The sequence below is a fragment of the Haliaeetus albicilla genome, chromosome 14 (genome assembly GCF_947461875.1).
Source record: "Haliaeetus albicilla chromosome 14, bHalAlb1.1, whole genome shotgun sequence".
Taxonomy (NCBI): domain Eukaryota; kingdom Metazoa; phylum Chordata; class Aves; order Accipitriformes; family Accipitridae; genus Haliaeetus; species Haliaeetus albicilla.
In genome coordinates, this window is record NC_091496.1 from 6,763,297 (window position 1) to 6,789,291 (window position 25,995).

At 39.7% G+C, this 25,995-nt stretch overlaps 1 protein-coding gene across 11 annotated transcripts in view; it reads left to right on the forward strand.

The window, feature by feature from the left end:
* The window catches only part of CELF2 (CUGBP Elav-like family member 2), a 386,169-nt gene extending 360,411 nt beyond the window's left edge, over positions 1 to 25,758 (forward strand). For 4 of the 11 annotated variants that reach the window (XM_069801585.1, XM_069801581.1, XM_069801588.1 and 1 more), the window contains 4 exons: positions 1,130 to 1,261; positions 7,889 to 8,086; positions 10,898 to 11,041; positions 16,511 to 25,758. In XM_069801585.1, the coding sequence (XP_069657686.1) occupies positions 1,130 to 1,261; positions 7,889 to 8,086; positions 10,898 to 11,041; positions 16,511 to 16,638 (602 nt within the window). In that variant the 3' untranslated portion in view covers positions 16,639 to 25,758. The remainder of the gene's footprint in view (positions 1 to 1,129; positions 1,262 to 7,888; positions 8,087 to 10,897; positions 11,042 to 16,510) is intronic. The other 7 variants (XM_069801583.1, XM_069801589.1, XM_069801584.1 and 4 more) reach the window with 4 other exon arrangements.
* Positions 25,759 to 25,995: the final 237 nt, after the last annotated feature.

Below are 25,995 nucleotides of genomic sequence, written 5' to 3' on the forward strand. Positions count from 1 at the left end.
GACATGGTGTACCTCCAGTAAATCATCAACAAAATTCTGGCTTTAAATGTTCACTTTTCAGAAGATAATGTAACTTTTTAAAGCAAAAGAAAGAAAGTCTTTATGATGATGCACTAAAGTAGGGCTCAGGAGAGAAGCTAAAAACCTAATTGCTTCTGCAGCTTTTATGAGTGTGATTCATCCGGTGCAAGTTTACCTGCCTGTAAGTTAAGTGTTTAATCTACACTGGTTATTCAAGGCCCTTTTGTGAGAGAGACATGCATTTCTAGTTCATCCAACCTATCCTAAATGATAGCTCTCTCTAAGGTGCTTTATTACTTTCCTATGACAACAGAGTGAGTCTCTTTCTCTTCCTAAGCATGTAGTTTAGATGGATTCATCTCATCCAGCTTCATCATTCCCTTGGCATTGTAGCAGCAAGGACCTTTTCTCCACCTGAGCCTCAGCTTCCCCTCTGGCACAGACTGTGGGGATGTATATAGTATCATTTGTGGGGTGCATATATGTGACTAGTTATGTGCAAAGGACAAGCTAAAAGCCTGCAATAAAATGGACAGTTGGTTACATTTTGTATTTGGCTGGTCATTCTTCTTTTTGTAAAATTCAAGGCTTTAAATGATGTTCATACAGTCTCCTAGAGCAGAGCCATAATGGCATGGTGTCTCACTTAGAATAATTAAAACTTCTCTTAGAACACTTGGGGCCCAGAACAGAAAGCTGTTCTATGACAAAATTAATATGAGTAATTCTATTTTTTTCAATGATGGAGTTTAAAAAGTTGCAAAGTCTCAATAGCCTGGTTAGCTGATCAGCCTGGGATGCTAGGTTGATTGACAAACTTTTGAGAAAGTGACTGATCCCACACTTACTGTTTTTGTATTATGTTCGCAAACAATAGCACAATGCTAAATTTTGTGATCCAGTTGTTGCAGTTCAAGTCTCATCAACACTTTCCATGAGCAATCGTACTATTAATATCTTGAACAAGGTTTGTCTATTGGTCTCATTTTCTTTTTTCTTTTTCTTGCAAGTAGCCCTGTTGTGCTCAGCATTATTGTAAACTGTTTTGTGATCAACTAAAAGAAGCAAAATATGGCCTTAATTTTGTCTTGCTTTTTTTTCCTTTCAGTGGCTGCATCAACTGCTAATTCCACAGCTGGTGCGGCCATGAATTCTTTGACTTCTCTGGGTACTCTCCAAGGATTGGCTGGAGCCACTGTTGGACTGAATAATATTAATGCACTAGCAGGTACCGTAAACAGTGAGTATTTATTGCTGTGGTGGACAGCCTTCCCCAATAATCATGCCACAAAAACTATCAATTGTAAAGCGATATTATTATTTTTAATCAATATACAAAATAAGGGGGTCAAGTTGATCTAGTTCCATTCATGGTACATATGCAGTTCTGGAGTCTTTTAGTTTCACATAGTTTGCTCTGCAAAGTGAAGTCCCTTGGGTCCCTGCACAAAGACTCCTTTTCTTGCAGGGAGTACGGAAGGTAAAAGAAATGTCACCAGGGATTTGGGTTATTGTCGTGGTTTAAGCCCAGCCAGCAACAAAGCAGCATGAAGCTGCTCGCTCACTCCTCCCCCCCAGCCCAGTGGGATGAGGAGGAGAAAATGTAAAGAAATACTTGTGGGTCGAGACCAGGGCTGGGAGAGATCACTCACCACTTACGGTCATGGGCAAAACACAGACTCGACTTGGGGAAAAAACAAAATCAATTGAATTTACTACCAATCAAATCAAACCAAGGATACTGAGAAATAAAAGCAAACCTTACAACACCTTCTCACACCCCTCCCTCCTTCCTGGCTCAACTCCACTCCCGGTTCTCTCCACCTCCTCCCCTCCAGCAATGCAGGGGAACAGGGAGGGGATGGGGGTTTGGGGTCAGTTCATCACACGTTGTCTCTGCCGCTCCTTCCTCCTCAGGGGCAGGACTCCTCTCTCTTCCCCTGCTCCACCGTGGGGTCCCTCCCACGGGAGACAGTTCTCCATGGACTTCCCATGGGCTGCAGTTCTTCATGAACTGCTCCAGCGTGGGTCCCTTCCATGGGCTGCAGTCCTTCAGTCACAAACTGCTCCAGCACGGGCTTCCCCAGGGAGCAGCGGCCATCTTGGGGGGCATCCACCCCCCTGCTCTGGTGGGGCTCCTCTCTCCCTGGGCTGCAGGTGGGCATCTGCTCCCCCGCTGCCCTCCGTGGGCTGGGGGGGCACAGCCTGCTGTCTCACCACGGACTGCGGGGGCATCCCCTCCTCCCCCGCCTCCCTCACTGACCTCGGGATCTGCAGAGGGGTTCCTCTCACATTCCAATCCCCTCACTCACTGCAGGTTCCCCTTCTTAAACCTGTTCTCCCAGAGGCACTACCACCATCACTGATGGGCTCAGCCTTGGCCAGAGGCTGGTCCAACTTGGAGCCGGGGAAGCTTCCAGCAGCTTCTCACAGGAGCCACCCCCGAGGCCCCTCCCCCACTACCAAAACCCCGCCACACAAACCCAAAACAGTTATCTAGGTTATAGGAGAAGCTGCTTTTTCATTTAGGGAGTCTGACAACAGGTATATCACCTCAACGTACAAAACCTCACTCACAAATGTAGTGATAAGAAAGATGTTTGCCACAGAGGCAGTCCTTTTAAAGTGTCTGTAGGAATTATCAAATTGACTTGAGAACAACATACTTTAAAACTGAAGGCAAGTCTTTGGCTTTTAATTGGCAAGTATAAGAGAATGATGCAGTCAGTCACCTGTAATACCAGAGCATGCACATCTATCCTATGACATCTTAAACAAACCCTGGCATCTCCAGCTAAGTAGATGCCAGTAGTTGTTAGAACATTCTTCCTTGTTCCTAGCCTTGGTCAAGATTTTCCTGAAGAAGAAGGATTTTTTTTTAATTTATTGTTTCTGCTATGATGACTTCACCTTTGCCTGCAATGGAAGAGATTTGTCCAGCTGCATTTTCCCCCTCCTTTTTTTTTAGCTGCTGTTGCTCCTTGCATTTCCTGTCGCAATGCAAGGACTCTATTTGGTCATTGCCAGTCCATGACCCGTCATAACGTACCCTCAGGAATGGATGTCCTCCTCAGTATCTCTTGCTCACTCTGATGCTCTGCATGATGTCCTTTTTGTCACTGTTACTTGGCTGCTCGCCCAGTCTTTTTGTTCTGTGATCTCTGGTTGTCATTGTTGGGAGTTGGGAAGGAAGGGGGCTAATGGATGTCCATGTAGCAATGTTGAGTGGTTGCATGGGGTCTTGTGTAAAACAGGTCTTGCTTCTGGCAAGGACATGCGTATTTCACACAAACAACCTCATAGTAAATATGACTCAAGAACAACTTAAGAAAAGTAAGTATTAGGTCCCAAAATGGCAGATGTTAGTTTCCTTTCTTATTATTACATTAGTATTAAAGCAAGCTACTGAAAATGTCATGCATGAAAAGCTAACTTACCTGCTCTTGTGAGCTCTCGTAGTACAAGAACTACCCTGTCATAAGTAAGAAATCATTAAATGTCCTTTCCTGATAAACAGTCATTGTGCTTTACTTGGTTTATAAGAAGCCACAATATCAAGAGCAGAGTATGGCATCCCATTCCTTCCGTCCCACAAGTACTAAGAACCCAGGCATGCTGGAGCACTCCAAGATAGTGTCCCCTTCATCAAGACCAAGCACGAATGAATCACCTATGAGTCTTGACTTTGCGTGGGAACCCTTCTGTTGCACTCCTTTTAACACTTCATGCTAGGCTACAAGCAAAGGGTTTATGTTTTTTCAGCAAGTATTTTGAGGTGACGTGTGTGCAAACTTATCTGCATGTGTCGTTTGAAGTATTAATGATGTATTCACAACCCAGTACCCAATTTCAGCTTGTTTTAAGCCACCGTTACTTCCATGGACTTGTACCAACAGAGGCTTCAGTCCCAAGTCTTCTTCGTGGATGTTTTTATGGACACAGAGAGGGCACGTGCCTAGAATATCTGTATGTGTATAGCACTTAGAAAATGTATGTGAATATGTCTGTCTATGTATATACATACATGAGAGAGATCTAAAGAGGGGAAGCTGCTTCCCCACAACAACACAACACACCGTTGTGGCACTGTTTCTTTCAAAAAGGTGACACTGATTATCAATTTCAGGTACTTGTGATGTTAATGATAGTGAAGCATTGTTCGAATTACAACAACCTCCCCTGTGCATTCTAAGGACGAGCCAGTGCTTTTCCTAGTGACCGCGTCTGATGCAGTCGTTCACACTCAAACCTGCCTAGGAGTTTGCCTTCGGGAAACCTTACGTTCAATGAGTCTGAAGTTTCACACTATGCCATGGTCATAAGCACTCCAGTAAAAACATTCATTGGTCATGGAGGTTCCTGAAGTAATTGTGCGGAGAAGTTGGAATCGAGTGACATGCTTCTAATTGGGGAATTAACAAAAGCAATCCAAAGCACAAGTCAAGCGGACCTTAACCCAAAAATTAATCAGAAGGTGGCACTGGGCTTGGGCATTGATTTACATAGAGGTGTTGGAAGAGGTACTCTTCTGTTGAAGCCATGTCCTGCTCTGTATGTGAGAATCACAAGAATGTCTTCCACGCTGAGCTCACTAGGAGACTTTTATCTGTTTACTGGATCCTAGCTGGGTCCATGAAAAAGAAGCTGGTCTGTGGAGACTGATAGTGCTCTCATTGTAGAGAGAAGCATTGTAGAAAGATGTCTGGAGGCCTCAAAAATTAAAGAAAGTGGAGTATGGTAAGTTTAACTGTCTCCAAGGGTTTCGCAACAGTTGTACGTACATGTGGGGATTCACCCACTCTTCCCTCGGTTGTGCTTGAAGCTTCTAAAACCTTAAATGACAAAACATTAGACTGTCTCCTTTGGGCACGTAAATTTAAATAATGTAACTAACAAAAAGAATTATGAATAATGAGGAAAAATTAATAAAGAGGGAGGAAGAGATTCTTTGCAATTAAGAAAGAAGACCATGGATTCAGGATACTGGAGAGCTATGATGCAATATTTGTGTGTGAACCCAGGGCAGTCACTTAGCCTTTCTGCCCCTTATTTACATCTGTAAAATGGAGATAAAACTATTTGTGACAGATTTGAAGGTGCTTGGAAAGCACTTTGAGAGACCTTTGGACTTCCCAAGCATTGTCACTTCTGTATTATGTAGAGTAACTCAAAGAAGTAGAAGGCCATAGATGAGAGACTCCAAAAGGTTATTTCACAGAAGTGAGGAAGAGACGAGAGTTCAATATCAGACTGAGGTGCATTAGTAGAGATAATAAAGAGATGGCAGAGATGTGTAACTGCAGCTGGACCTTGTAGATTTCATAAAAGTGTAAAAAGGGGGAATAGAAAAAATGTCGAGAGCTTTCTGCAGATCTGTTTTGCTCAGGAGGGAAGTGTTTTTGGACACGTGCGCTGGGGTAGCAGTAGCCATGCCCTTCCCAGGAGCAGTGGGGTGAGCTGGGGCTGTCTGGCTGGTTTTTTAATCCGAAATCGTTTGGTGGGAAGGGGCTATTGATTCTAGGTGAAAGAAGGGGGAGGATGCTGCCCACTGCAACACAAAGCATGTTTATCTAGTAGGCTGATGACTCACAAAAGATAACATGTTATCCTAATGCTTCCTTTATTATCAAGTTACTTCAACACTGTAATAGAAGGAGAGATACAAGCTGCTTTATCAGGAGCCTTTACTTTAACCAGTGCTGTGTGTACACCCATGCAAGCAATGACACAAACCTAAGTACAGAAACATCAGAGCAGGTTAAGGTCAGGGTCAGGGTCAAATTTTTCTCTTTTTTTTTTTTTTTAATCTTCATTTTCCAAATGTTGTGTCTTTTAGATATAAGATGCTTCACAAGCTATCTTGGTTTGCAAGATTTGTTTTATAACTGGAACCATTATACAACAAGTATCTGGCTCTCTTGTGCTCTGACTGAGGTTTTTGTTCAAAGTAGTGGCAGCCAGTACGTCCTATCAGGATACGGCGATGCTCTGAAGTGGGGTGGAGGGGAAAGAGAAATCTTCAAAGTGCGAGACATTTTATTAAGGAAAGGCTAAGAATATCACATCTCTGTCAAGTGTTTAGTCACACAAATTATAGTAATATCAAAAGGTATAATTTATGCAGTACAGTTCTCTTAATTGGCACAGACTCTGGTGGAGCCAGAAAGGTGCCACTTGAGCAATTGTCCTGATTATCAGAGACTCATAGGAATACACTTCTCGAATCTACATAAGAGATGGAAGAAAACTAGTAGGTCAGCATCTTTATCCTCCTCTGTCAATGCAGGGTAATTCCTTGCAGTATTCTTTCTGTCTCTAAATCACTCATGTGATAAGGTTTATGCCACTTTCCTTGAAGATTGTTTCCCAGTCTAACAGATTTCATTGTTAATTCACTATAACGCATCCTCTGCTTAATTTCCTCACTTTTCTCCAATGTACATATCACCCCTTATTATTGCTCTGAAATTAAGCCCTCTCTTTCTCTTCAATGTTCGTAGCTTTTGTGTCTTAATATGGCTCCACCAGTCACCTCTTCACCCATCATTTTGCCAACTGAGACACTGCACAGTCAATGTCTAAGAAATGGTCACTGGTGGTTCTGGGGGCCCCATTTTTCCAGTGACTGATCTACTGTACCTCGAGGGGCCTGATTAAGCCCTTTTAAGTTGTTTGTGAGCTGTTCACCTAAAAACTGGGGAGCACAGGATAGCTAGTTGTGCAGAAAACATGGCCTAACCCTCAGCCTTGATGAACACTTACCGCTCCAGTTGACACAAGTCGGAGGTGTGGGCGATGAGCAGGGCTCTGAACTCTGCCACCCCTCCAACTGCCAGAGAGACTGTAGCTCCAACAGAAAATTCACTTTTTCTGGAATTTCTGAAAACAATAATTGTTAACACTCTTAATTTCAGTGTGGCTCATGTAGGAGCCACGATGAGGAATAGAAGCAATGGAGAGAGGCTGTAGCCCAGGAGTTTGTCCACCATCGAGTCAGAGTAGTGAAACTTCTTTTGTAGACTGCGCTGTTTACACGGATGAGGGATGCCATTTTCCGCACAGCTAGCAATCCAGGCTGAAATTTCCTCTTTGGCAGTCATCCCAGTTAAATTAACCTGTTATTTATCAGGATGTAGAATCGCTTTAAAGAAAAAAAAAAAAAGGAGTGACTCTGCTTCCAGTGAGAAGACAGACATTGCTAGAACCAAATGCTTTTGTTTCTTCATGAAAGATGCCTGGTCTGGATGAAGCACTTTTAGTCACCCTAGGTGTGCTGCTGCTCATGTCTTCTGGAGTAACTGGAGTAACTAGAGAAGGAGGGTGGAAGCACAGTCCGTCTTCTACCACAAACCTACAGGACGAAGCCCATAATTGTACAGAGGGTTGTTTCAAAATGCTGTTAATGGGGGTTCTCTGCTGACTCCGTATAAGCAAAACACTTCTGATACGGGGTGGTCGTGGCCTGTTGCTAAAGACCTTGGTCAGAAAGAGTGGGTTCCCTCGCAGACGGCTTTTCTCCAGTGGCCAACTTGCAAGGACGCAGGTCAAATAGGTCCCGCTCTCCCAGCTTCAGACACCCTCAGCAGAAGCCCGGGTGTCAAGGAGGGTGGGCAGAGAGGCTTTCGGGAGCACCAAGCTGTAGTTCTTGCCAGTAGCAGGCTGCATGCGAGTCCGTTTGACTGTGCAACCCTTGTGCTAAAGTGACCCTGACGCCAAAGTCGTGTTTCTTTGTTTTCAGTCCCATTTGGTGAAGTGCCGAGCTGCATGCCCTGCTGTCGTCGTCAGTGTCATATAATACCAACGACTTTCGGAAAGCACTAATGAACAAGTGCAATTTCTTTTCTCTATTGTTGGGTTTTTTGTAAAGTTGCTCAAATGCTCTCAGGTATGGCGGCCCTGAACGGAGGACTCGGCGCAACAGGCTTGACGAACGGTACGGCCGGCACGATGGACGCACTCACCCAGGCCTACTCAGGAATCCAGCAGTACGCCGCGGCCGCGCTGCCGACGTTGTACAGTCAGAGCTTGTTGCAGCAGCAGAGCGCGGCGGGCAGCCAGAAGGAAGGTAAGGACCCGCTGGCGGCAGGCGAACCACGTACGGACAGGCGAGCGCGGTGGCGTGGCTTCGTTTCTTCGCAGAGCCTTAACGAAGGACCTCGAGTAGCCCGATCGTTGGGTTGGGTTTTGGTTTTTTGATCGTTGATTATTTTTTTTCAGTTTCTCCCGTTTTCTCTCTTTAACCTCTAATGTAACTCATTTTTTAACCACCTGTCCTTCAAGTTACACTTTACTGACCATCCTTTCTTATATAAAGACATTTACCGACTACTGCGTCGCCGGTAACAAAAATCACCCCTTTACGGGTGCCGCTCTCTCTTCCGGTTTCCGGTTTCTGTGATAATGGAGTTAATCTGATTAGGTTTAAGGTTTTGAGTTAATGACAAGATCCGCTTTCGCTTTGAGGGGTTCTTTGCTTAATTGTGGGTCTTGCGGGGAAGCAGCTAAGTGAATGATTGCCCCCTCTCCCCGCGCCAACAGCGAATAAACCTCAGGAAGTTACTGCTAAGAATAAATGAATACTAATTACAAGATGTTTAGGAAAATGAGGTTACCCTTTTCCCCTCTTCCGTTTCCCTGCACACTTCCCAGGCATTTGGGGGGTTCGTTTCTATTTTCATTGCTTTCTCTCATCCTAATTTCCAGCTAATTCTAGAAGGAGAGGAAAATATTGCATGCTTTCTAAGGTTGTATCTATGTTGTCACTACTGTTCTTGCCAGGGCTACGCTTTGGAAATAAACCTTGTATAGTATCCTCATGAGAAATTCTTTTATCCTCTTTTAAAATAGTATCTTGTACTGTTATGGGAAGTGTTTCCTAGGAAGACAAATTTGGCATTCCCCCAGCTGGCTATTGTATAGGGACACTGGAGTTAAAATGTATATTTTCTCTGAATTCTTCACTTCATTTACTGCTAACAGCTTGGATTATTTAAAAAGAAAGGAATTTTTTTTAATTAACTTTTTTCCCTCATTTTTTCATGTTCGCTGCATTTATGTTTCATTTCGCTCACTTTGGTCAGTGACAACAGACTATTTGACACCAAAAAGAAATTGTTTATTTGGTGTCATTGTCAGATACAGGCAGAGGAGAGTTTGATTTTTTTCTAAATATTTTAATTTTTTTCTGCTTATGAATGTTCATATCAAGTGTAGGCTTACTTTTTATTATGAATTGGCAGTGTCCCTTTTAAAATACAATCTTTTTGATTATATGTCTTGTGTCTGTTAGTAAGGGGTTAAGTTAAAGTGAGTAAATTCCATCATTGAATACTGACAACTATGTTTTGTCTCTTAACATGATTTCTGATGGAATGGTGAAGAGTCTGGAGGGGTTGAGGATAAACAAGTACCAGAGAAAAATGCTATATAAATATTAAATGCTGAAGCACAGTGAATTGTTTCATGCATATGCTCTAAACTATTGTTTAAAAAGTTTTTTCTCACTATTTTAAAAAATATTATTTTCTGCATAGGATAGTTTACTTGCGGTAAGAAGAAATAAGTTCCAGGTGGCCAATTTTTTTCTTTTTTTTTTCCCCACCCCAAAAAAGTGTTTTTCTTTTTAAAAACATTTTTTTTTCCTAATCCATTTATCATCTCCTTTGGGGCAAACATTGCAACCTCTTCCTTCAGGCTGAGAGAGAGCAGCCAGCATGGTTCTTCTGTATGGGAGAGGCGAGGCTTCATGACTCTGTTGCAGAAGGTACTCCATAAATCTGATGCGTGCTTTCCTCTTCCTCTCCAGAAAACCAAGGACATCGCATCTGAGGCACACTTAAGTTCCATTAAGCAAGGCAATACTTAAACAGGTTACTCTAGATGTGTTTTTACCAGAAGTGTTTGTTCCCTTTGTGTACCACTTATGCTCCTGGTGTCCACATGGGAAGGCTCCATGTCTGGCTCCATTACACATCATGTTCTTCCAGGCATCCATGGCTCATTTCCAGTATGTTATTGTAAAGGAAAAATTGAGCTAGGGAAAAAAAAAGACCTATTAGTGCTTGGATGAGTGTTTAAACCAACAGAGCTAATAATGTGTACCTCATATTTTGGCTGTAAGAAAAATATTCAGAGCACCTTTGAGTTTGCACCTTTCTTTGCAAACTCAGCTTTGTCTAAAGCCACTTTAATTTCAACCCAACTACTTTATTTTCAATTTTTTAAAAAGACTTACGTTACAAAGTTTCTTCCAGGAGACAGAGCTTTCTATGGGGAATTTGTATTTTTTAAAAAGCTGTCATTTTTAAATGAGTCAGTACAAATTTAATTCTGAGTATCTTTCTGACTTCCTGATTTCCAAGTCACAAGGCTTGCTTTGTCTTACCCTTTTAATTCACATCTCCACCAGTTTCCTGCCCTTTGAGTTTACATCTGTGATCCTCAAATCTGAGCTCAGCTCATTGCATTTCCATAAGTTCTTGCAACTAGAATTAAATCGACAAACCCATGCAGGTGTTTGAGGCAGCAGAGGACTCCTTGTGCAGTTCTTGGGGTACTGTGAGAGAGCAATACATTGTGTACCTGTTTTTCTAACCTTAATTCTACTGAAAGACACCTGTATAAGTTGAAGAAAGAGTCTGCAGTTTATCTTCTTCTGTAGTAGAGTTATCAAGTAAACATTTTTCAAGATAGGATGCTCTAAAGAGCTGCATTTCAGCTCTGTTCCATTGATGACCCACTTGCTTTTGTTCCTTCAAAGTTGGAAAGTGAAATGCTTTCTGACCATCACCTTCAGTAAGTATTATGGAAAAATAGATTAAATATAGCACTTGTAATAGCTGTTTTCATACTTTCGTTTTGTTTTGTTTTCCTAAAGGTCCAGAAGGGGCAAACCTCTTTATTTACCACCTCCCCCAGGAGTTTGGAGACCAGGACATTCTGCAGATGTTCATGCCTTTTGGAAATGTTATCTCTGCTAAAGTCTTCATTGACAAACAGACCAATCTGAGCAAGTGCTTTGGTATGTCAAATTTAATAAATCGAATAGTAAAAACTACATGCACTGTACTGAAAAGGGGCCAGGAAAGAAAATTAACAGCAATGTGAGAAATGTCATACTGGAATCTCATTCCAAAAATAATGCACTGTTAATCCTCAAATGAGCAGGAAGATGCACAGACAAACTAGTTCTAACTAAAAATTGGATATGAAAAAACAATAATAATCTTCCAGTCTGACATCTCGCATGAATGTGTCAAGTACATGAAACTAATTACACCCTATGTGGGGGAATGTCATTTAGTATACTATTAAACTGCCTTATTATGGATACCTAATTATTCTCTATTGTATAGCTGAGCCACTTTAAAATGCTCTATGTTTAACCCATTACTTCTACATTACAGGAATTTCTTTCTTCTGAATTAAGTACAAGATTTTTGCAATTAGCGATTGAATGGTGTGTACCTGTAGTTCAGAACTCTTTACAGACAGGTGATGTCTAGGTATGCAGCTCCAGCTGTTGCGGGTGGGCTCCAGTGTATTATGGAAGGTAGCATCTCCCTTACCTTAGGGCAGGAATGAAGGGAGCCTCACAAGATCAGTGTCAAGTTTCCCAGACAACACTTTTGAGCTGCCAGGAAATTAGATCACAACAGAGGAGAAGACGATATGTTGGTATAAAACAAGTTCTAGGGTTGGTTAAGTGGGCTGATGCCTTTCGAATAGCACAGATGCACCGGTTCAGTGCTTTCATGGAGTGGAGTACAGAATGTAAGCGAGTGGCAATCTATTAGAGCATTGGTCTAATAATTGTGGTCTTATGCAAGACATGAGGTGGGTCTAGGAGGAGGAAAGAATCTCTTAAAAGATGAGTTTTATAAGGTTTGACCTAAAATATTGGAGCTTCCATAAAAGTGACAATTCTTTCCCAGAGTAAATGAACACAACTGTATGTATGACAAAAGAGTAACAAGTCTGGACAACTCCCTAGTTTCCAAAACTCCTTTGTACCAACAGTGTTGCTCTGTGCCTAGCACCATCCCTTAATTCCAAAGTGTCCCCATTTGAAGTGTCCCCGTTAACCATAATATATGTTTCTTAGCTTGCATAGCATTACTTTTTTTTAAAATCTAGGTTTTGTTAAAGTGTTTGTCTAAGGATTTGTCTCCACCAGGGCCATGGAAGGGCCCCACAGCTATTGGGCTTTTGAATTTATCTAAACAGACAGTACCCAAACATGAGGAGAATTCATCAAGTTACTCAGAAATACCTACTGCACTGGAATTCAAGCCTTGCCATAATCTGAGTGTTTTTCATCTGAAGATAAGCCCTTAGTACACTTGGAAAGTTCATTCCGTTCAGAGAAATGGTGTGATGTTCTTTCTTGCATTTTTCCATAGTCTTTCAGTTCAATTTTGAAGCATTCACCTCTTTAAGCTTTACAAAAAATTGTTCATATATAGACTAATATAGTCCAGCATGTTTCTGCAATGGGTTAAAATGGTCCGTGCAAATTTGAAAAGTGGAATTGAAATGGACTCCCTATTGATCTGGAGGCAGTTCAGTTAGTATGTTGGGGTGACAAAATCATTGTTGAGGTCTCCAGGAATCTTGATGAAATGTCAAATCAAGCTACGTTAATCGAAACGCAGCAATTGTGGTGACTGCTGAAAGAATGTAGATTAGTTTGGGCAGGCAGCTCAATTCATCAGCTCGCTTCCCACACTTGCTTTTTGTGGGTTTCCTTTTACTCTTTGATTACCTACTTACACATTTATCTGGATTTACGGGACACAATTACCTAACTTAGAGTGATGCCCCGACGTTATCTTATTTGAGGGAAAATGGAGGGGTCAACACCCAACGCATGCAGGAGTCCTCTGCCTTTTTGGCATTAGTCAGCTTTCACTAACATTTCAATTTCTCATTCTTCCTCCCCAGATATTCTGCCACCAGTGAGAGAGTTCTGCTTTAAAAACAGAAAGTACTGCAGTGGCAGAGGAAGTTGAGATTTTCTGATTCAGTAGGTGACCACTTGGTGATGCTGCTAATCACAGCCAAAGCCAGAATTAATCCTGCTAGTTTAACATACTGGCACACTCTGTATGTACCTCCTCAGCTTTATTAGCAAGAATCTTCTATTTGTTGTTTTGGTCCCGTATTTGTGTTTTAAAAAGCTTTATTTTTTCCTTTGTCCTCCCACCCCAAAACTAGGACAATAGTGCATCTGAAGAACCCATTTCTCTCCTGTATCACTAACGGTCACTGCTCTTGTTACAGTTTGGGTTTGGTTTTTTTGTTTGGTTGGTTTGGTCTTTTTTTCCCTTGTAGTAGTAGTAGTAGTAGTAGTAGTAGTAGTAATAATAATAATAATAATAATAACAACAACAACAAAAATTTTGCACATGCTTGGTGCTTTCTACTCTGGAGTTTCCAATCTCCTGCGCAAAGGAGGAGGAAGTCAAATTACAGATGAGGACAGGTTGAACACCAGAAGGGTGAAAAGATTGTCCAAGGCTGTCCACTGGCAGAATTGGGAAGGGAAGGTGCATTCTGAGTGAGTCGCAGGGCAGTGATATACAGTGATGAACTTTTATGTACCACTGCTTCTCAAAATGAAAAATTACTTTTCTTTGCAGAAAATGGACTTTGGCATTATTTGCTTTCCTGTCCACCTCAAATGAATGTTCAAAAGATTAAATGGTGATGAGGATGACAGGACAGTCTGTTTATGCTTGGAAGTGCTCTTCCATGAGTTCTCATGAGCTCTAGCTGATTCAGCAGACAAAGGGTTTCACTCTTCAAGCTTATCTCTCACCTTTCATAAACCTTAGAGTAACAGAAATGAGAGATGTAAAAGTAAGGCAAGGGAGGGCGGGACCCAATGACATCAATGCATAAATGCAGTTTTTCTCATAGCAAAATTGCTACTCGAATGATTAAAAATATTTATCCTGATTATACAGATACCTAGAGATTTAAAACAAAAATCAGAATCGTCATGACAGGGTCTTTGAAAATTGATAAAAAACATCATCCCATCCTCATGTAACCTGCGATTTAAGATTCAGACGAAAAATGATGAATGGGTGCAATCAGAAGAAGATAAATAAAGGGAGAGAATGCCAGATTCCTCTGTAAGCTTTATAAATGAAGGTTCTCAATAAGGGAGAAGATGAAAGTGTAACAGTCTAATGTAGATATAGCATTCTGTGTAAAGAGACAAATTGTGAATCAGAATAACAACTGAATGATAAAGGCTGATGCCACTGATGCAGCACAGAGGTGTACGTTTGAATTTGTGGCTGAGTCAAGGAAGCGAATAAAGAGACATAGAATGAGGTGACTTGTCTCAGCCCCCTCAAGTTAAGCATCACCTGAGCTAATTGTTCCTCTGTCATCAGTGGAGGTGTCTAAATTGGTGACATGAATGGTGGGTGGAAAAGGCACCTCTGGGTGTGCCGCCTTCTCTTCATTCACCATTCATAGATGCCATTTAAGTGACTAGTTTAGATCAGTTGCTTAACTTTCAGGTGGCTAAAACTAGCTAAGAAGAAGAGGAACTAAGGTGATGACAAGTTCATAGCAGAAGACTGTTCTGAATGCGCTTAAGAGAACAAAGTGAATGTCAGGAAAGCTGTAGAGCAAAATGCTGAATTGTCAAGGTAGATAAGAGTAGCTACATCTCAGTTGGGGAACACCTGCCTGGAAGGTGCTACAGCTGCCTTACAACTCATGGTAGATCTCTTTTCTGTCCATGAGGCAATCCTAGAGATCAAGGCTGAGATCTGTGAGCTGATGGAGGTAGACACAGGAGTGCAGTGCTAAGACAGTGATTGGAGTCATGTGAACAGATAAGATCTCCTAGAAGAAAATAGGGGAAAGGAAGAAAAGAGGAGAGTGATGAAGCTCCTCAGGATATGGCAGTAATATTAAGAGGAAATGATCTAGTGGAGAAAGCGAGGATGTGATGAGAGATACTAAAACCAAGGAAGGTATGGAGGAACGTTTATTATCCCTTAAGGAGGTAACAAATAATCGATCACAGAAAAAGGTGAATAGAGCGTATTGGCTTTGGCCAGGAGACGGTCTGCAGAGATTTAAGTGAGAGGTGGTTTTGAGTGGAAGGAACAGAAGTTAGCCTGAACTGTCAGAGAAGAGTCTTAAGTTAAATAGTTTGGTGAAGTTGATTTAAGGTGAATCCATAGGGATGGCCTATGAAGGAGAGCAGCTGGACAAGGACCAGATGACTTGATAAGAGGGTCTTTTTCTTTACAATGGGGAAAGTGTATCATTCTGACACTGAAGATGGAAGAGGGCAGCAGTACAAGGTAAGCAAGAGCCATAAAAGAACAGGTTAAAGTGATGGTAAGAAGAGGTTATGAATCAGAAAAGTAGGCAGGCACCAAGCACAAATGAAGAAAGCTGGTAGGAGAGAGGCGCCGAGAAGCCTGTGGACTGAAAACAAAGTGTGTGGGATCCATGCTTTAACAGAGTGAAGGGATGTGTGTTAAGGCAAATTCAAGTGGAAAGAGGAGGGAGCATTTCAAAGCAGATGCATAATAGCGGGCTGAGTACAGTAGTAATTAGCCAGAGCCAAGGCAGAACAGCAGTTAGGAGAGCTTTGCAATTACAAGTGGGAGGCCCAGATATGAAAATGAATTTTGAGCTTCCAGAATCAGGGAGATTTGAGTCCATTATGAACACAGCATTTTTAGTCTCCCGGGGAAAAGAGAGCTGAGCCAGGCCAGCCATTCTGAATTACCCGAGCAAGCATTATCCCCCTAGTTAGTGCTCGCAACCGAGGAGCAGAAGATCTGGAGGTCTCGTCAAGCCCTGCCATTGTCTTTACAATGCTGCTTAATTTTGATGCTTGCATACCCCTTTGGGGACCAAGAGGCTGAATTAATTAACATTTAATGTACCTTGAGATCTTGAACTGGAAGGAGCTGTAAAAATACAAAATATTAATATTGCAGCTGTCCTAGGCTAAGCCCAAGGAGACGAGTGTTTCATAGCACACAGGACCAGTGCACATGAACTCACATTCAGGTGTGCAAATGCGTATAGGCATCTAAGTTTGGGGTTTGTTTCTGTAACCAGGCTTTCTGTTTCAGCTTCACATCTGCAGACTGGCCTAATAGTACTTCCTAATAGACTGGGAGGTATGTAGATAGTACACTGAAAACTGTCACAGTAATAAGTATCTTCGGTCTCTAAGGTAGGTAGATAAATAACAGATCGGAAACTGCATTGCACCAGAACTGGCCAACTGCATCCCAGCTAGTAAAGAAATATTGTGACGGTAAAGGGGAAGGCAAAGGAAACGGGAGAGGAAATGGGATACGAGGTGTGATCAAAGAACTAATTGAAAGTGAGGTAAATGTGTCAAATAAATAGTAATAATAAAATCCTAGCAAGACGCCTTCTGACATTTGTTCTAACCTATAGTTCGCTTTCTCTCCCGCCTCCGTTCTGTGTCTCGTAGGTTTTGTTAGCTATGACAATCCAGTCTCTGCACAAGCTGCTATCCAGGCTATGAACGGCTTTCAGATTGGCATGAAACGCTTGAAGGTTCAGCTGAAACGCTCCAAAAATGACAGCAAACCTTACTGATCTTAACCCCAGATGCTTACTGCTCTTATTTTAGCTTTCTTAGGGTAAGTCCCATGAGCAAACCTGTCCTCTGCAGGGGGGTTAAGAAAGAACATAGAGCCAACCTTCACCAAGAGACAGTTATTTTTACAGTTACCACTTCCATGTCCCCACTTGTCCTTATTACACTTGGCTCCCATTTCCTTGCCAAGTAATTACTGAGTTGTGTTACTGTATTTTGTTTTGCAGCATAATTTATCTCCTTTTTAAAACAAAAATAAATGTCTTGAAATTCAAAGCAACACACACACACACACACAAAAAAAATGTGCAATTTAACTCTGTGAACCCTGGTGCCATTAGCACACAATAAAAGTTGTTTTCTATGGATGGATCGTATTCTACCAGGGTGGCACCAGCAGTTTATAGGTTAAACAAAATGGCCTCATGCCAGTTGAAGCACTTATTTTGCAACAAAAATTGAAACAAGTCTTTCCACTACATCAACTTGTTTTTTGAGAAGATTTGATTATTTTTTTTCGGTTCGAATCAACGTATTGTTATATATTAGTCTGATTTTACACTGGTCGTCTTTATATTTCACTTTTTTTTAAGTTCTTGTTTTTTTGGAAAGGATTAATGTAAAAAAGATTTAGAGATCTGTTTCTAAAGCTACAGGGTTTAAAATAAAAAAAATAAAATAAAATGAGTGACAATACTTGATGTTTCTTGAGAGATAAATTTAATAATAATAAAAAAAGAAAGCCACAGGCCTGTAAATTTTATTTGTAAAAAGCATTTCTATTTTTATACAAAATTTTTACTGCCTCAGAAATAATGGAAGTTATTTATTGCCTATTGTTAACTTATTGGATACCTAAAGAGCAGCTCTCTATGCTAGCTAGATCCTTTGAAGTAGTCTCTAGAGTAATTGTGCCAAGAATGGGCGCTTTTTCACTGTTGAACCCTACACCCTTTACAGTTCATGCTTTTATCCTCTTGTTTGTATTTGTCTGGTTATTTTGTTCGTAGTTTCCATTACCTAGTTTAAAGTTCAGTTGTCTGACCTTTTTTCCCCCCTCCCCATACCTTTCTGTTACATTTGTAGAAACTGGTTCTTTCCTCTCTTTTCTCCCCAAAGAGGAATCCATTCTCTCTGACTCCTTTCAGATGGATTCTTTTGGGGTTCCATTGTGCTCTTGTTGACAAGTATTGTAAGTTAATGCAAATTATGTGAACGGCTCATAGACTCTACTGATGAAAGATTTGCATTAGTTTTCTCCTGCACCCATAAAAGTGATTTTGTTTGTGCTGCATAGATTCTATGTAACTTTTTTCCTCTTCCTTGTTTTTTCCCTAGACATCTCCATGCCCGTTAGCCCATCGTTTGCCTAGCATGTCCCTGTGGCGTCTCAAAAAAAAAAAAAGTTTCATCGTCCCGTCATTGTTTCTGATGTCTTTCTGACCTCACATCATATTTGGTTCTCCTACTGACCTTTGAGCTAGTTTGACCTTTGAAATTTGCATGTGACCTCATCTAGCTATGAATTCTGGGAAGTCAATGTGAAAAAACATTGCTGCATTCATGCAAGACTGAAATTTATTATTAGATAAATTAATGATAGGATTTAAAAACAACCTGTGGCAAAATGTTTTTTCTTTCTTTCCTTTTTTTGGTTTTCTTTATTCCTTTGGTTTTTTTTGTTTGGGTTTTTTGTTTTGTTTTGTTTTGTTTTTTCATTTCGTAAAAAAAAAATAAAAAAAAAAACAGACTTGAAAGTATTATACAGGGATTGGCATTCTGCCTGGTCACTGGTGACAATAGCAATATGTGTCCAGAGGCACAGAATGTTGGTTTCTAACAGACTACTTCCAAAACAGTTTGAGAAATAAAACTGTCTGATTTTAAGTCTCTAGAGGTCTGTAATAGTTTTTACATTTTTCAGGCAGTGTAAAGTTTTTTGATAAGGCCATTTTAGGTGGCTCACTTTCTCATTAAAGTATATATATAGAACCACTTTTTGTAGATTAGTATAAGAAAATATTTACCCTGTTTTAGGGCAAATGCTACCTACTTGTGTCACCTTTTGCTGAACTGACTCACAGTTAGACAATCCATGGTTTAATGCACATGAAATTACCTATATTTTATACTGTTTCAATGTACAGAAGAAAGGTTACTGTAAAATGTGTTACGTTGGTGCTTCTGTGAATTAAGTTGTGGTTTCATCATGAGTCTTATGGTCTTAAGTGTTCTATGTTTATAAAAGACGAGTTTAAAATTGGTTTACTTGAACAACAAGAACAAAAACAAGATTCAAAAAAAAAAAAACAAAAAAAAGTTGTTTGCTTAAAAAAAAAAAAAGGATTTCATGTGAAAAATGAAAAAATATTCCAGAATAAGTTTGTGTTGGCTTGTGACGCATTGATGTCATTTTTTTATTGTGAACAATTTAGATGTGTTTGTGTTCAGCAAAATGTGATCGGTTTTTCTTTTAAAGAAAAAAAAATCAGTGAAACTATAGTGCCAAATTCCAAAGGTACTTTCTTCCTAGAGCTTCAGTGTGTTTCTTGTGTGAAGTAATTTGATAACATGGGTATTTTATTATGTGTTTTGTATAAATCCCTAATATTTAAAGAAAAAAGAGGTTAAAAAGTTTGTTAACTTGCTATCCTGTGGTCTTGTTGCCTGAAATTGTTATTGTTTGTTATTTCTCTTTGATGTTTTTTGTAAAACATTGTATAAGTGCCCATGTTTCACTTTTTTAACCACTCTGCACACATCAATGCTGTGAAAGCAAACCTCACTATGTATTTTCTTCATATTGTATGGAAACCTCTAAGGTGAGAAAGTTTTGAACTTTTAACCCTTTCCACCCAGAGCTGTCTTGAGTGTTAATACCTTTTATACATTCACCATTTTGCTGTTTATTTTTATATATATATCTATATCTATAAATATATATATACTTAGTTTTTTGTGGTTTATTTAATACATGGTTGAAATCAGAACAATGCACAGGGCAGATCTGAAGGACAAAAATATTTTACTGCTGTCTAAATTTCTTCTGTATCTATAACTAAAATTATTTAAAACCGTAATTAACTTGTGGTTTTCCTTTTTAGATTTTGGGGGATTTTGTCTTTTCTTAAAGAGCTTTTAATATGCTGCTGGAATATGCTATTCAGTATTAATAAAATAAAAGAAAAAGAAAACAATTCTTTAATTATCTATTGTGTGAGCCACTCCCAGACAGGAGTGGTAAATCCACCATTTGAAAACCTTGAGGAGAAAAAAAAAAAAGTAATATTTTTGTAATTTAAATAAATGAACTTTTGCTTAAATCAGATGCACTAGATCTTCCTGGGTGAAAATTCAGTGTGCACTGCAGTTAAACTACTTTTTATGGATAAAGTTTACATACACTGTAATGTTTGGTGTTACCTGCCATTATTTGTAACGGCAATATATTGGCTTACTCCTGCAGACACTCGTATAGAGAGGAGTAACTTTACTCGTACAAGTAGTCCCTGGGAATATATATGTGACTGATGTGGGTGTTTGCTGGAGGAAGCTCTGTGTAAGGAACCAGAAAAGAGATGCTGGTAGCCCTTTTCACTGCCTTGTAAGTCTGATTAGATTGCGTTTCTACCGCACAAGTAGTGACCAACAACCAAATTTGGTTCTTTGCTACCGGTATAGAGAATTCATTGCCAATCCAATGTGTGTGAGCAGCAGTACCTGCTACTGATGATAAAGTGCCATAACTTCTTCCACTTCCTATTTCTATCCGATTATATTCGAAGCCGCCTAAAATTAAAAAACGAAGCCCTATATGAACAACATCAGCTGGTGCACTCTTGTCTCTCATCCCCAACTTAAATGCTTCTTTATGTAGAGCCCTGGGATGGAAAGGACTAGCCTCTAGTGATGCAAAAAAGTTTCCTTCTTATAGCACATGCACTTATAAATAAATGATCTATACTTTTCTCACATGTTTTTACTACTGCTGGGGCCTTCCTACACCCTTTGAGGGCTATTTTGTACTACTTGCAGCAATTTTGCATATTCAAAGTATCATCTCACGTACATTATATTATATATATGTACATATATATATAATATGAGATCATCATTTGGATTGTTTCGACTGTTTCACTAATTTTTCTCATTGTACCCACCGTATAAATTTTCAAAGCTTTTTTAGATGCCCTAGTGTGTCCTGCGGGTTTACCAGTCCAGTTAGAGCGGTGATGCCTTTGGTCCTCAGGCAGTGTAACTCGGCATCGGGCTGCCCCGAATTACGCTACACGGGACATTGGCTTAGCAGTGGGAGAGGAGGAATGTTTCTGTACTTCCAGGCAACTGAGATGGGTCATTGCTGAGAAAAGTGTCCATCCTGAAAAAAAATCGAAAACAAAAAAAAATTGAAAACAAAACCAAAAACCCAAACATACACCTCCTTGGAGACAAATTATCTACCAGTTCTCTTTCAAAATATTGAAAGGAAAAAGCTGCAAGGGTGCAAGGGCCTAATAAGAGAGGAAGAAAAACAAGGGAAATTGCTTTACAAAATTCTAATCAAAAGACTAGACTAGTTGTTTTTTCAAACAAATTAGCTAATTGCGATGAAATGGCAGTCCTCAAAGGAGTAACAAGTTCACCTTTCTTTCACCATAGGGGTTACAGTTCCTTGGCTTGTGCTACTCTGGAATCATTTTACTGTTTCTGTTTTTATTATCTTAAGTGCTAATTAACAAAAGGAAAAAATATCCTGTAGTTTCATTACCTTTTTGGATAATGTCATACAAAAAAAAAAAAAAAACAAACCTATGTATTTGTGTTTTTTTTGTGCTGTGAGAATTGTTGTTTGTAGATTAATAATACTATCATTTTGTTTAGAATTACAAACTAGTTTTTAAGTATTGTCTGAGAAAAGCCAAAGTTAATGCAATCTAGTGGAAACTGTAAGACCATTTGAGTATTGTTTCTGTTTTATTGATGCATTTGGATTTTGTTGTTTGATGGAATTTGAGCCAAAAAAAAAAGAACAAAAAAAAAAGAAAAAAAAAAGCAGGCTTTCCTATTTCTACAACTTGATTGTACTTATGCATTTTGTACCAGTGGAACTTTTTATACTGGAGATTAAAAAACAAATGGAAATTTTTGTGGCTTACTCTCGTGGGCCCCCTCGATCATGACTGATTTTCAAGTTTGATTTCTGGATGGTAGAAAGAGAGTTGGTTTTGTTTAGAGAATTCAAAACTTTGGCTTGATTTCTTTTTTTCCCTTTGCTTATAACTAGTGTTTAGAATTTTGTCTTAACAAAAGCGGTAAGTTTCACTTTTTATTCTGTATCGTGCAGTTACACAATAAGGTAATTAGAATTAGGAGTACTCGGTCACTTTGCGTGGATAAATGTATTAGTTAAAACGTTAGGGGTTTGCTTTTTTGCTGTTTAGATCAGAGTTTTTTCTGATTCTTCTGTCCTCATTGTGAACATAACCGTGTAGTTGAAACAGTCAGACTTATTTTTGTAACGTATGTTATTGTGTGATGCAGTTTTTTGCTTCTGTCTCCAATATTAAACCATTTTCCTAATACTTGTCTCTCTACTTTGTGTGTTGTATTGTTGGTGGTCATTCTGTGTTGGTAATACATCTACACACCTCACTGTTTCACGTGCCTGTTTTTTTTTTTCTCTATTTGTTGGTTGTGTACAAAAGATACAGTCGATTCCACCTAAGTGAATATCTGATTGGGGGGCAAAAGAGGATTTGTACATTTTAGACATGTTATGGTTTCTTTGATTTTTCTTTTTTTTCTCTCTTCCTCCCCCTAGTCATGCCTTATCACTTGGATAATCTATATGGCAGGAAGCATTTTAAATGAGTTTCCTGCAAAGTCATATTGAAGGTAGCTTTTGTTAGCCTTCTAACTGCAAAAGCTTCTGCACACAAACACACAGAAGCCACCTGAAAAGATTTTTTTTTGCTGTGACATTTCAGTCAATCTGGAAAATGCGGATTATGGAGGTCAAGTCTTCCTAGTCATTAAAAAAAAATAGTAATACTCTGCCGCTACTTCGCAGAAGCATATGAAACATTCAAGAAAAGGAGGATATAGCCTTGGGATTTCTTCCAAACTGCACAGTAATCTGATGGCATATGGTGTTAGTCAAACTCTCCTTAGAAACTAATCACATCTTAACTAGGGCTGTGAGAGTCTGCAAAAGCCTACCAGGTGATCGAGCTTGCTATGTGCAGTTATACATATAATAATTAAAAAAATAAAATAAAATCCAAGTGAGTGCAGGAAGACGGTCCATTAAAGCCAGTGGAAGTTAAAAAAAAAGAAAAGGAGCGATAAATGATGGAAAAAATCCCTGTTGTTCAAATGGGTGATATTTTTGCTGTGGGCTTACAAAGCAGATCATTCTCAGCATTGGCTAATAGTATTACACAAATCTCAAAAGGGACAAAAGAAATACCATAGCACTTTTTTTCTCATTATTTTTTATGGTTGGCTTTTAGCTTTTTTTATTCTTTCATTTCCTATAATTTTTTCCTCCTCACAAGAATCTCTCTGCTCTCCCCCAACCGGTGTCTACCATGATGAAATAAAAGCTGCAAAAGAAAAATCTATGTTGTTCTGGTTTACAAAAAAGTCTTTCTTCTCTCCTCTGTTTGATCGCAGATACAAACCTTACAATTTGGAGAGGGGGAAAAAAAATAAGCAAAACCAACCAAACCAAACCCAAGGAGGAGAGAGCAGCACTGGCGAGTGCTCTCTGGAATTCAAGCCATACGCCCCCGTCCCTTTCCTTTGTCCCACTTTCTGTGATGCTCAGGAATCGAAGACCACTTAAAAGTGCTCTTATGAGACCCAAACGACACTCCTCCCTCTTGTCTCCTCTCCCCTGGTCGTTCTGGCACTCTGGCTTTGGCTCACACACACAAGCACACACCCCCCCCGAGTAACATCCGATGAGGTCATGGTGCACTGGGTGTTTCCATGTGGTGTCAGCAGCGACGTTGGCTCCTGCGTTTGGAAGAGTTTTGAAATTTTCCGGTGGCTCATGAGTTGGCCTGGTTGTCATTGGTCGATAGATTTTTTTTTTTAATTTTTTTTTTGCTTTTTTCACTTTTCCATTTCCATGAAAGGCAAATAAGTGATGAGTCTGGAGTCCCAAACAAGCTCAAACGTCATCTTGCAGGGTCTGTTGTCAGAGGTCAGGGGTCCAAGCAACTCTAAGATTGATCTAAAACCACAGAAACCTGTAGCGGACAGCCCAGGCAGGAAAGCAGAAACCGATGGTCAGACTATATCCTGGGCCTTTGACACCTCTAGAGTTTATGGTCCCAGTTTGGATAATTTTGACACCAGTGGATTCAGTTAAGTAAGTCTTGACTTGCATGAATGGTGAATCAGAATTCGTCTCCGGGTTTTTTAGGTTGCTGTGGATGTTTTCTTTTTTTTTCTTCTTCTTTTTTTTTTTCCCAAACTTGGTCTTAGGAAAGAAACTAGAGCTTTGTGAAGAGTCTTTTCTTCCAAAAATACAACTGAAAAAAAAGACTTGTACTGCAGTTGGGTTTCTTTTAAATACTCAGGGCTGAAAGATACAGGTTTTTCTTTCTTCTTTTTTTTTTTTATTTCAACAATGGGGAAAAATGAGTTCCTTAAAGCAATGTAGCTGAACAGTTTGTCCTGCTTAAATGCACGCTTTTAATTTCAATTATGTAAGGCACCTTGCAGTGTTAGCAAAATGTCTCTTTGTTAGCTATATGTGTATCGCCATGGGAAATTACCAAACTGTCACAAGACTTGCTGATTAAAGAATAGCCTGCCAGAGTGTGTGTGCCTTTGCCCAGTGTGACTCTTAGGTATTAGGCTAAGGAAAACAGTTTAACAAAATGTAGTGTGAATCATTCCTGATAAGTGAATAAAGCATTGTGACCAAGCAATCAGATTATTCACTTATCAGGAATCGACTGTACTGATAGTTTGCCTGATTGTTTTTGTTCCTCATCTCTGTTGTAGTTTCACTACTTTGCTGTGTTCTGTTTTTTCTCTCATGCTCTTAGCAAAATCACTGGGAATATCCCTTCGTGTGATCATGAAACATGCTACTGAGTAACAAATAAAAAAAAAAATTTAAAATATAAAAATGATATCTTAACAAAATCTATGCACTTGCTATCAGGAACACAATACTGGATGTGTCTTATATATATTGAACTATAATAGTATTCGATTTCTTAAATAAAGCTTAAGAAAGGATTCTGTTGTCTGTAAAATTTTATGAGCATTAAATGGAAAAAAAAGTGTTTCTAGGGTTGGGCACTTTTTGTTATATGAAATCTTACTGGGCACACGGTCTTGAACCGTGCCCAGGCAAATGTTACATAATTCGCTTGATATTTCATTAATAATGGAGACCTTGAAAATTAGGCTTACTGCAATGTGTGGGGAGAAAAAGTCTTACCATTCAGTGACTTGCAGCAAACGATATTAAAATGCAGAAATTTCTATCTTTTTCTGTATTTGCAAAAGCAAACGTGCTTGCTTTTGTACTAAAACTGAGAAATAGCTAAAATATGTGAATCAGAAAATGTAATGAAACAATGCTATATTACTTCCACAAGCAATACTCTACTTCTTTTTGGTATGTGACTTTTTTTCCTCTTGATTCTAGATAGTTTTAGAATAAAAAAAATGAAGCCCCGAATGCTTAAAATCACAGATACAACACTGGAGGTCAAAGCATCTTTTTGCAGAAGATGTGTGGCTTACTGTACGCTTCCTGTATCTGAGCCTTCTCTTAGGAAAGTATTTTCACATCAAAACCCATGAATTAAATGAGAATTGAATAGCTAAAACTGTTGAGTACACTGAAAAATTTATTCCTTCAATGGCTGTACATTTGCCACAAAATTGTAGGTTTCAAACTATCAGATTTTTATGGAAATGCCCGTACTACTTGTATTTAGCAGACTTTCAATGACAGCCTTTGGTGGTAGAAAGATCCAGGAGAGTGGTGGGGGTTGCTTTCTTTTTTTCTTTTGAACTGCATTACTGCCTCACTTTTCATATGCCATTATATTATCTGAAAAAAAAAAAAATTAAATTGTGAAAATCTATCCGCTGCTTGTATCATTCTCCTCTATTCATACATATTTAGCAACTGTTATTGAGCTCGACATCCAGCAGCCAGGTTTGTTAGACTTGTAAGCCCAAAATACTGCTCCCCCAGAGAGGCCACGGAGAGGATTGACCTTGGTGGGCAGCAGGATGGTCCTGTCCATCCCACATCTGCACAGAGCTCAGGTGGGGACCCAGCCCTGCTTTTCAGGGGCTGCTGATGTAAGGCAAATGTT